The sequence below is a fragment of the Mesoplodon mirus genome (assembly GCF_964341445.2).
Source record: "Mesoplodon mirus genome assembly, chromosome: 15".
Classification (NCBI taxonomy): Eukaryota; Metazoa; Chordata; class Mammalia; order Artiodactyla; family Ziphiidae; genus Mesoplodon; species Mesoplodon mirus.
In genome coordinates, this window is record NC_138991.1 from 43,222,620 (window position 1) to 43,234,028 (window position 11,409).

Here is an 11,409-nt window from a genome sequence, read left to right on the forward strand (position 1 = left end):
TTCCAGGAATTCCCCTGCCAGGAGGGTCTCCTTCATGGCCACTGTGCCAGCTGACTATAGGCAACAGGACAGCACACTATCATCTATAGTCAGAGCGCCCTTTGCCTCCCTAGAAGCAGGACAGGAAACTTTCTGGTAAATGGCTTGGCCCATCCAGAGTGCCCTGCCCTTCCCTATTCCTCTCTCCAGCTTGTGGAGCAAGATGGGGAGAGAATGGCGGGGCTGAGAGGCTTACCCTATGGTCCCAGAAACACACACACACACACACACACACACACACACACACACACACACGCAACCAACCTGAGCCCTGATGGTTCTGAAGTCAGCATGCCTGGGTCTGAATCCATCTCTGTCACTAGTAAGCTGTGTACAGTGACTTACTCTATCCTCAAATAATAATAATATTGGTTTCATGAGTTGTTTTGAAGGTTCATGGAGTTACTACATGTAAACCCTTGGAACAGTGCCCAGCACGTAGTGAATAATCAAAGGAACTACGTCAGCAGACATCATCCTCCTATTTATTACTCTGAACCTGGTAGACACAGATCAAGGGGTATAGAATCAATAGCTACAGTTAAGTGGGTGCTGGAGCATCAACAGTTTTCACTGTTGATGCTCCACCTTTCAGCCTCACGGTTGGGGAATACAAGAGGAGTGACAAGGACTGTGACAAACTGGAAAGCCAGTGCCCCTCTAAAGAAGGAAGCTACCGCCCAGCCAGTTGTTGCCATGTGAAAATTTGGGTGATGTTGCCACATCTTTGGATTTTCCAAAATTTGAATTTTTATATGAAATGTACCAATTTTTAAATGTGGCAATTAATTCAGTTTAAAAAAAAACCCAAAACCTTGTAGGCCAAATTCAACCCTTCTGTGAGCCTCCAGGGTACAGCTTTGCTGTCGACTTACTGCCCCAGGGCCAGGTCAGGCTTTTGCAGCCCTGGGAGGGCAGAAGAGAGCCTTGAGGGCCGGATCTGCCCACAAGCCTCTCTGATCCCAAGTCGGCCTCCTTCTCACCTGTCCCTCAGAGCAAAGGGGAGAGTGGGGATATCTGGGAACGAATGTGATTGTGCAGTGGAGGCTCTGCCCAACTCTGCCCCATCTGTCCAGCCTAGGGATTAATCCAGAAACAGATGGAAGAGGCAGAAGGATGACTTCATTCTACGCACTGAGCACCTACTACCAGCCAGTTACTGTTCTAGGTGCAGTGGAGACAGCAGTGATTACAAGAGGCCAGGCCCCTGCCCTGATGGAGCTGATCTTAACCCCGTGTGTGTGCGGGAGGGGAAGGCAGTGTCAGAGGTGATACGTGCTTCAGTGCTTCGTGCTTCGAGAAACAGAGCAGGGGAAGGGGGGCCAGGAGGAGCAAAGGCCCTGAGGCGAGACTGAGGTGTCAAAGGTGACAGAAGCCAAGGATAAGATGGAGATATGCCTGCTAGGGAAGGTGGAAGGAGACAGCTCTGATAAGGAGCAGAGGCAGGGCCAGCAGGGCCTCTTCTGCTGGTCACACTCTCTAAACCGCAGATGTAGGCCCAGAGGAGTTGCGTCCCCTTAGCAATTCCTGACAGTTTGTTCCTCCCCTCACTCCCTCACATCTCTGGACAGATAGCCCTTTTCACATTCTCTTTGTGAATGTGATTTGTAATTCCTTTGTGTTTATCACACACACACACACACACACGAACACAATCAAACCTCTTGAGTTCTTGAGGGTAGAGAGCCCAATTTTTGTTCAGCTCCGAGGTCTCCCTGCCGTTACGTTCCCCACAGTGCCCAGAAATGATAGGCTTCCATATACCAATGTGTTAAACTGAAATAATGGCATGGTCTTAAGCACATTCCCTCACTTCTCACACCTTAGTTTCCTCTCCTGTAAAATGGGGATAATCATAGATCGTGATGAGGAGGAAAAGAAAAAAAGGCTATAAAAATTGGGGGCCTAGATAACCTGGACTTGAGGCCACCAGGGTTTTTCTCTTGCTCTGAGTTGGGTGCCCCTGGAGCTACTGGGAAACGTTCTTGCCCTCCTCCCTCCTGCCACCACGGGGCCTCAGTTTCCTCCTCTGAGGGGAACTAACTGGGGAAGAGGGGCCAGCACACACTTCCCAGTGAGGCTGGGACTAGGGACACAGGCTGCCACAAATCTCTCCTGACGGCGCTGGTCCCCTCAGCCCAAATGCTTGTTGCTGTGACTTCTTATTTCACCTAAGCCATTTTTGGTCTGTAGGATGTTCCGTCTCCAGGTCTGTCCTGCCAGCCCTGGCTCCCACCCCACAATGCAGGCATCCAGGTCCCATGCCTGGGTCTGAGTCCCAACAAAGGCAGGCCCCGGAGACCAGCAACCAACAAATCTGAGATAGGGCTTTCTGGGAGCGGCAGGCAGAGCCCCTGTGAAATGGCGGGTGGCCAGAAATCCGGAGCCCCTCACTGGTATCTGGGTTCCCCAGAGAACTGGCTTCCACTGGAGACGGAGAGAGGGGCGTCGTCTCAGCCACCTCCCTGTTTCCCGTCCTCTTTTTCTCCCAGGCTGTGGGAGGCAAAGGGTTAAATCCCATAGAGCTGATGCTCTGACTCCAGGCTAGAGGGGCCCGGGAAGCTGGGGTCACTTCCTGCTCCGTCCCAGTCACCCTGAACTGGTCCCCGGGTCCTCAGCCTGGGATCACCCCTTGAGAAGGACCCCAGAGTCCTCGGCATCTAGCCCGCCCCCTGAGGCAGGGCATTCAAGGGGTTAAGTCCCCTGGGGCTGGATTCTGCCTTCCGGCCTTTCCCAGACCCCAGAGCCGTGAGTTGGGGGCGCCTGGGTTCCCGGGGGGTTGGCCCGGAGGGCCCGGGACGGCCGCCGGGGAACAATGGGGCGCGAGAGGCAGTGGCCGGGCGCGGGACTGAGCCCCCTCCCCCGCCCCCGGGCCGCCCGGGTTAGGGGTGGGGGCCGGGAAGGGGCCGTGAGGGCCGAGGATTCTGGGAAGAGCGCGAGGGTCTGGCTGTGGGGGAGGGGAGGGCGTGAGCATTCTGGGAAGAGGGAATTCGGCCTGGCGGGCCGGGCCGGGGGCCGGGGCGCCGCGGGAGAGCCGGGAATCCTGGGTGCCCCGGGCGGGGGAGGGGAGGATGCCAGGCTCGGGGTTGGGAGCCGGAAGGAGGGTCGTGGGGACCGGCTGGAGCAGAAGTCCAGGGTCCGGGCTGGTGTGGGCGTCGGGGGGCCGGGGCCAGGGTGGCTGTATTCCCGCGGCTGCCTCCATGTCAGGGTCACCCTGGGCCGCTCTCCACACCTCTCTGTGAGGCAGCCTCCTCCTCTCCTTCCCTCCCTCCCTCCCTCCCTCCGCAGTGGGGCTGGCCTGAGGTCGAGGCCGCTGCAGGCCCAAGCACTTCTTGCCTCCCTCGTTCTCCCCACTTTCATACTCCATGTCAGCCTTGTCATTAACCCCTTCCCTTCTACCCTGGATCGCTGAGTTTGAATTTCTCGAGAGACGATTATGGTACATAAATTCTTACCTGTCCTCAGCAAACACAGCAGGCATCTTCAACATAGTCAGGCAGCCCCCAGCTTGGCAGAAGTCCCTGCTTCCACCTTCCCAAAGACACTTACAGATGGGGGTGGGGGATTCTCATAGCCTAAGGAGCTGCGGAGATGAAGAAATTCATTTACTTCCTAACATCTCTCCTACTGCTGTTTGGCAGGCTTCAGCTAGCTCCTGCTTCACTTTGGTCACCACCCTGCTGCCTTCTCACAAGTCCTTGCACCACCGCCCCCATACACACAGTGGTCATCCCACATGGCCACTCAAAGCCCAGGCCCTCCCCAGGGTCTCTCTTACGGGTCTAAACTTTGTGGGGAGTTCTCCTCCTAGCACTTAGCTCCTGTGGCCCTGTTCCCTCATCATGGAATCATATCACTGCCTCTGGAGTGACAGCTGCCTATGTTTTACTCTGAACTCCTGCTCCTCTGCTGCCATCCCTTTTAAAGGCATTGGACCAAACAGGTTTTCTAGGAGCAAGGGGCATCTCATTCATTCAAAATTTATTGAGCACCTATTACGTGTTAGGGATGGGATACAGCAGTAACGAAAGAGAAGATGGATTAGAGGAAGGGGTACCAGGACGGGAGTGGTAGTGGAAGGCTTCAGTGGGGAGTACTCTGTTTCTAGTTCACAGCTACAGATTGTCAGGATCCAACCCCTCCTTTTACAGCCAGGGAAACCTCTTGATCCGAGGAATTTCTCCATCCCGTTCCCATGGCCAGCAGGCTCTGTCTGAGCTTCTTTCCCCAGCTGCCCACGTTCATGAGTTTCACATGACTTTCAAGGTCATTTCCCTCTCTTAGAGGCTGCGACAAGCCAGACACAGAGCCTTGCATATCTGGTCTTAGTTCTGCCACTTCCCAGCCTGCGACTTTGGAGAAATCTCCCTGGGCATTGATTTCCTAATCTGGAAAATGGACAACCTGATTCCTGGGTCTCCTCAGAGGACTGTGGGGAGGATCAGGTGCGCCAATGAGGACAGCACAGCGGGCACTGTGTCAGCTAGCTGTCAGCTGCCAGGTGGTCTCCACACACTCATCCCGCCTCTCTTTTCCTTTCCAATTCCCTCTCAAGGTAGTTCCTGCAGAAGCCCCCGATGGCTTTAAACTGCCCCCTCTCCCTACCTCTGGCCCGAGCTTCGACCTTCTTTCTGTGCTTGGATAATGGGAAAGTGCCCCAGTCTTTTGGAGGGCCCTGTCCCCTCAGGGAAATCAGGGTGGTTACTTTCTTTTTTTAACTCTTTAAGTGTTCCAGGCAGTCTTGGTTGTCTATGGGGCTCATAAGGAAAGTTTATTGGTCCCAATTAGCAACCCCCTTAAGGAGGAAAATTAGAGTCTTTAATGAACTTCCTCTGATTAGCAAAATAACAGGTTTCCCAGCCTCTGGGCATCAGAGGGGTAGGGTGAGAGCCTGCTTCCCCTGTGGGTGTCAGATAATACCTCTCCAGCCCCCAGTGTGGGTTCAAAGGGTTATGACTGATGAGCTTTTAATTACACTCTTAAATTCACCTATTTGCTTCGTTGTGATCTTAAGATCTGGAGCAGGAATCTGGCCTGCGGGGGCGGGGGGGGGGGTTGGGCGCGGTGAGAACTGATGCCCAGAAAAATGGGGAGGTAGGAGACTGCAGTTCAGATCAGGAGAAATAGGGGCTGGGGGGTGGGCAGGTGGGGGAGTGGGGCTGGGGGAGTAAAGGAAGGCGGGAGGTCAGCTCCCATGGTGTGCTCTCTCCCCTCCCCTCCCCAGGGTCCCTGGAGCACTGGGCAGTCCTGAGTTCTGGGATGGAGCCCGAGGCAGCGCTGTGGGGCCCTCATCTGCAGGGTCCTGAGCTGAGCCCCGACGATGCTCATCGAGGTGAGGGACACAAGAAGGGACTGCGGTCCTGACAAGACAGTAGCCCCAGTTCAGGGAGGGGCTCAGACTCTGGGGGAAACCCAGGGGAGGGAAGTGATGCTCGGCCGTGTTCTGAAAGGAAATGGGGGCTGGAGACTCCCTTTCTCTCTGTAGGTGCCGGCAGTGGGAACGAAGAGGAGAGCCCTCAGCAGGAAAGTTCTGGGGAGGAGGTCATCTTGGGAGATCCAACTCAGAGTCCAGAATTCAAGGACCCACCCGAGATGCCCCTGGAGACACCCTCCCAGGATCCCTCAGTCCCCCAGGACCCCCCAGCCCCGCTGGGTCACTCCAACCCCTCAGGCCACCAGACCCCTCTGGACCCCCCAACCCCCGAGGTAGTCCCGACCCCGTCTGACTGGACCAAGGCCTGTGAGGCCAGTTGGCAGTGGGGGACTCTGACCACCTGGAACAGCCCCCCGGTGGTCCCGGCCAACGAGCCCAGCCTGCGGGAGCTGGTGCAAGGCCGCCCTTCCGGGGCCGAGAAGCCCTACATCTGCAACGAGTGCGGCAAGAGCTTCAGCCAGTGGTCCAAGCTGCTGCGGCACCAGCGCATCCACACAGGCGAGCGGCCCAACACCTGCTCCGAGTGCGGCAAGAGCTTCACGCAGAGCTCACACCTGGTGCAGCACCAGCGCACGCACACGGGCGAGAAGCCCTACAAGTGCCCCGACTGCGGCAAGTGCTTCAGCTGGAGCTCGAACCTGGTGCAGCACCAGCGCACGCACACGGGCGAGAAGCCCTACAAGTGCACCGAATGCGAGAAGGCCTTCACCCAGAGCACCAACCTCATCAAGCACCAGCGCTCTCACACGGGCGAGAAGCCGTACAAGTGCGGCGAGTGCCGGCGGGCTTTCTACCGCAGCTCGGACCTCATCCAGCACCAGGCCACCCACACGGGCGAGAAGCCCTACAAGTGCCCCGAGTGCGGCAAGCGCTTTGGCCAGAACCACAACCTCCTCAAGCACCAGAAGATCCACGCCGGCGAGAAGCCATACCGCTGCACCGAGTGCGGCAAGAGCTTCATCCAGAGCTCGGAGCTGACCCAGCACCAGCGCACGCACACCGGAGAGAAGCCCTACGAGTGCCTGGAGTGCGGCAAGAGCTTCGGCCACAGCTCCACCCTCATCAAGCACCAGCGGACTCACCTGCGCGAGGACCCGTTCAAGTGCCCGGTGTGCGGCAAGACCTTCACGCTGAGCGCCACGCTGCTGCGGCACCAGCGCACGCACACGGGCGAGCGGCCCTACAAGTGCCCCGAGTGCGGCAAGAGCTTCAGCGTCAGCTCCAACCTCATCAACCACCAGCGCATCCACCGCGGCGAGCGGCCCTACATCTGTGCCGACTGCGGCAAGAGCTTCATCATGAGCTCCACCCTCATCCGCCACCAGCGCATCCACACCGGCGAGAAGCCCTACAAGTGCTCCGATTGCGGCAAGAGCTTCATCCGCAGCTCCCACCTCATCCAGCACCGGCGCACGCACACGGGCGAGAAGCCCTACAAGTGCCCCGAGTGCGGCAAGAGCTTCAGCCAGAGCTCGAACCTCATTACGCACGTGCGCACCCACATGGATGAGAACCTCTTCGTGTGCTCCGACTGCGGGAAGGCCTTCTTGGAGGCGCACGAGCTGGAGCAGCATCGAGTGATCCATGAAAGGGGCAAGACCCCCGCCCGAAGAGCTCAGGGCGACAGCCTCCTGGGGCTCGGGGACCCTGCCCTGCTGACCCCACCCCCTGGAGCCAAACCACACAAGTGTCTCGTCTGCGGAAAGGGGTTCAATGACGAGGGCATTTTCATGCAGCATCAGAGGATCCATATTGGAGAAAACCCCTACAAAAATTCAGATGGCCTCCCTGCACACCCCGCCCCCAAGCCGCCTCAGTTTCGACCCCCCAGGCTCCCTTTTGGAGGAAATTCCTATCCAGGTGCGGCGGAGGGCAGAGCTGACCCCCCAGGACAGCCCTTTAAAATGCCTGATGGGCAGGAGAGCTTCAGCCAAAGGCTGGGTCTGCTGTCCTCCAAGTCCTACATCTGTTCCCACTGTGGAGAAAGCTTTTTGGATCGCGCTGTGCTCCTCCAACATCAGCTCACCCACGGCAACGAAAAGCCCTTTCTCTTTCCTGATTACAGAATTGGCCTAGGGGAAGGGGCAGGGCCCAGTCCCTTCCTAAGTGGAAAGCCCTTTAAATGCCCCGAATGCAAAAAAAGCTTTGGCCTCAGCTCTGAGCTGCTGCTGCACCAGAAAGTCCACGCCGGCGGGAAACCCCAGAAGAGTCCGGAGCTGGGGAAGAGCTCTTCGGTCCTCCTGGAGCACCTCAGGAGCCCGCTGGGGGCCAGACCCTACAGCTGCTCAGATTGTGGGGCCTCCTTCCTCGATCGCCTAGCCCTCATCCGGCACCAGGAGACCCATACCCAAGAAAAGTCCCCCAAACCTGAGGACCCCCTCCCAGAGCCAGCCACCCTGTCCACAAGCCAGGAAAGTGAGGAGGAAGCCCCCATCCCCACAGAGAGCAGCAGCCACGGGGAAGGGGGAAGCCCCAAAACCCTTTTGGAAGAAAAGCCCTATTTGTGCCCCGAGTGTGGAGACGGCTTCACAGAAGTCGCAGCCCTCCTCCTCCATAGGAGCTGCCACCCAGGGGTCACCCTGTGAAATGGGTCTGGAGACCAGGGGCCTCTCTCTCCTGAGAGGAACACTGGATCTCCCCAAAAATTATGTGGGGAAAGGAGGAAAACTCTATCAGATTGTAGAGAGGCAGAGGATAAAGAATGGTGGGTAAAGATAGTGCTTTTACATCGGTGATGAGAAACCCTTTAAAATTGTTGGTGGGAACCACTTACAAGGCAGTAGAGAAAAACTGTTGGGTTAGAAACCCTATAAATACGTAGGAAAAAAAAGCCCTTTAAGTCTGTAGCAGAAAAACCCTATAAACCATAGTGGATAAAAGCCCTATTAATTGTAGGAAGAGGTCCCAATATGTCTCTAGACAACCCTATAAAACTGTATTGAAATCCTTGTGAAACTATAGGGTCAGGGAAGTGCAGGGAATATGACAATGGCGTTGACTTGGGAGGAGTGACCCTTAGAAGGTGTAGAAGAACCTCCCATGAACTTGCTCCACAGCATTCTCTCCCCTTGGAGTATGGGAGGGAACCTCTCTCCCAGAGCCGCGGACAATTACACTGAGGAAACTGCTCGTCTGGGAAGGAGCACGGGAATGGGGTGGAACCAGAAAAGGAAGAAAACAGGAGAAAAATAAGTGATGAGGAGCCCTCAGATCCACAGAGGAGAAATGACCCAGGAACTAGGAAAAGAAGGTGTAGCTCAGGACACTGGGGGTTCCTTGGGGTACGAGGGCAGTCTTAGATGATTGTGGTGTGTGAAAGGAAGAGGCCCGTGGAATTCCTGATCAGAAAGAACCCAAAAATGGGGAAGGAAAAAAATACCCAGCCTTTTTAAAGGCTGAAGTTTGGGGTGCATAAAAGCTTTAAGTATAAGGAGACCACAAAAATTAGGAAGAGTAGGGGGTTTGTTAAGAGTGCTTTGAGGAAAGCAGACCAAGGTGGAGAAACTGTTCCGATGGAACCCAACAAACTCCAGGCTGCCCAGTCTTCCCTGTCTCCAGGAGCTTGTTAAACTGCAAGTACAAGCAGATCCCAGCTCAGGCCATCAGGGTTCCCCCCACCCCCAAAGCAGGCAGGACTCCCCTCTCCCCAGCCCAGCTGGGGACGTCTACTCTCAGAGGCCTCCAGGGATGGAGGGTCCCTCCTGCCACGTTCTCAGGTCTCACTGTCAGGAGGCTTCTCCTGAAATCTAACTGCCACCAGTCCTGCTGCAGTGGCAGCCCATTTCCTCAAATTCTGTCCTCAGTCGGAGAGGGAGAACCGCTGCTAGTCGACCTCCAAAGAATAAAGCCCTTCAGAGACTCAAGGCCTGTGTGTGGTTAAATCCTCCCCAGACTTCTCCAAGTCAAGAGAGCTATGTGTGGGCTCTCTGTGGCAACGAGGGACAGCAAGTTGACAGAATAGAGAGCTTTGATTAGCCAGCAACCTGATTTTAAACCTCACTCTTTCATCTGAGCTGTTAGCAAGGCTGCTGGCAGGACAAGCCAGCCTGCACACTGTGATGGGTGTCCAAACACCCCACAGACTGGACCGTGGGTCCCTGAAGAGTATATGGAGACCTGACCACCTGACCACCTCACCCTGGTACCTGGAGCCCTCTGAGGTTGTTAACAACCCAGCCCGACTGGGGGTTTGCAAAGGGACAGATTCCACCCACTTGGCTCCTCTCCTCCTTAGCCAGAAACCTTCAGAGGGAGACGGAAGGATGAGAAACACACTCCCTGGCCAGGCTTGTCTCCAGTCCTCACACACCACACACAGTGACATACTTTCATTAACCCAGCCAAACCCGCTCACATGACTGGGAGTGTGTGTCCGGGGAAACAGACTGTTTTCTTCTAAAATGGTTGGAGAGAGAGAACTCTTGAAACATCCGTAACAAGAACCCCATCCCCTAACTCTAGAGACCCTTAAAGAAGGAGAGGACTCCGTCCAGTGCTGGGTTCAAAGGAAGTGCCCACTGACCCCACGCTGGCCCCAGTAACGCACTGTGGTCCTGAAGTAAGAGGACTGAGATGCCAGGTGAGGAGTCACATCCCTGGAGAGGGTGACCCAGCTTCCTACAAACCTGTGGAAGAGACCTCTGATTCCACTACCTAAAAGTTCAAAAGGTGAAAGTCCTTCACCCTTCGTCTATCCTGTTCCCAAAGGGATGACCCTCAAATTCAAAGATTGAAGTCTAGAACGCTGTAGGAGGAAGAAGCAAGGCCTGCTGGGGAGAAGGAAAAGGCAGGCCTTGGATGACTACGGGGAGACCCTTGTTAACATCTGCATAAAGCCCCGCCCCACCCAAGTGCCAGGTCAGAGAGCACCACCAAGAGGGGAGAAGGCTGCCTGCCTCTACTGACAGCATGGACCAAGGGGGTGTCCCTCTGAGACTGAGGAAGAGGAGACGATTCTCCAAGCAGGTTTTTTTCCCTGTAAGATGGCAGCAGAAAGAAACTTCAGTTGTAGAGACAAACCCCTTGTAAAGCTAGAAGCAGATCCTCTCAGAAACAGGTCTGAGGAATCTGTCTCCAGAAGGGTCCTGGAGAGCCCTTGGGGCTCCAGGGTCAGTCCAGGGGAAGATGGTCAGTGTGGTCAAAGGCTGACTGAAGGCCAATTGAGGACTAGGGTGTAGCATACGTAGTAGGATGCTCGCATGTTGTAGGGTGAGGGCCAGAGGTCTTGGCTCCGGTACTGAATGGATGATGTGGACACGATTAGTTGGGGTCTGGGGTTTCATAGCAAGAAAGGGGGCGGAGTCAGAGACCTTTGGGGCGTGACCTGGTCTCTGTTGCCCACCTCCCCAAACTCTTTTAGCTGGGTACTTTCCTCCCAGAGCAAGCTACATCTTGGGAGGAACTAAACAGGGAACAGGCTGGGGGAGGTGGCAGTGTCCAGAGTCCCTCTGACCAGCTCAGGCCAAGGCCCAGGGGTCGTGGCACTTTCCCACCCGAACTGGGTCTGGAAGGCAGAGTGTAGCCAAACCCTCTCGTTCAACTCCACGCAAGCCTGACTCTTAAGAAGTGTCCTCGTGGAGGAGTGCGGCACAGGGTCACAGCGTCATTGGTGAAAGCAGAGGGGAGAATAGAAACTGATCTGAGCTTGGGCTGAAACTTGAAACTGCTATGGATATGGAGGTCAGAAGGGAGCATGGGCATGAATCCTGAATGGTGGGGCAACTCGAAACCATCACAACCAAGAGGTGGGTTCCATGGCACCCGCCCCTCAGGTGAGCAGCCCCGACTCCTTTGCCCCCGTGAGGGAAGCCCCACTCACCTGACTTGTCCCCCTGGAGTGAAGAGAGGCCCCACTTTTGAGTGTTGTGTGTCAATAACAGTGTTGTGTCACTGGTGGTCATGTTGATTAGTTGAAGAGAATAAAGGGAGTAAGATTT

The 11,409-nt window shown here is 55.8% G+C and overlaps 1 protein-coding gene across 2 annotated transcripts; it reads left to right on the forward strand.

The window, feature by feature from the left end:
• Positions 1–2,600: 2,600 nt before the first annotated feature.
• ZNF629 (zinc finger protein 629) lies at positions 2,601–11,409 on the forward strand. Of its 2 annotated transcripts, XM_082644393.1 has the most exons (3): positions 2,601–2,787; positions 5,264–5,371; positions 5,525–11,409. In XM_082644393.1, the coding sequence occupies exons 2-3, from the start codon at positions 5,299–5,301 to the stop codon at positions 8,056–8,058; spliced, it is 2,607 nt and encodes an 868-aa protein (XP_082500519.1). In that variant the 5' UTR covers positions 2,601–2,787; positions 5,264–5,298; the 3' UTR covers positions 8,059–11,409. The 2 variants fall into 2 exon arrangements, with proteins under 2 accessions (XP_082500519.1, XP_082500520.1); XM_082644394.1 differs by lacking the exon at positions 5,264–5,371.

Bases quoted from the DNA above. Each gene is read 5' to 3' on its own strand.
- ZNF629 (XM_082644393.1), top strand. From the start codon at position 5,299: ATGGAGCCCGAGGCAGCGCTGTGGGGCCCTCATCTGCAGGGTCCTGAG. The intron at 5,372-5,524 runs GTGAGGGACACA...TTCTCTCTGTAG, and splicing joins CCCCGACGATGCTCATCGAG to GTGCCGGCAGTGGGAACGAA.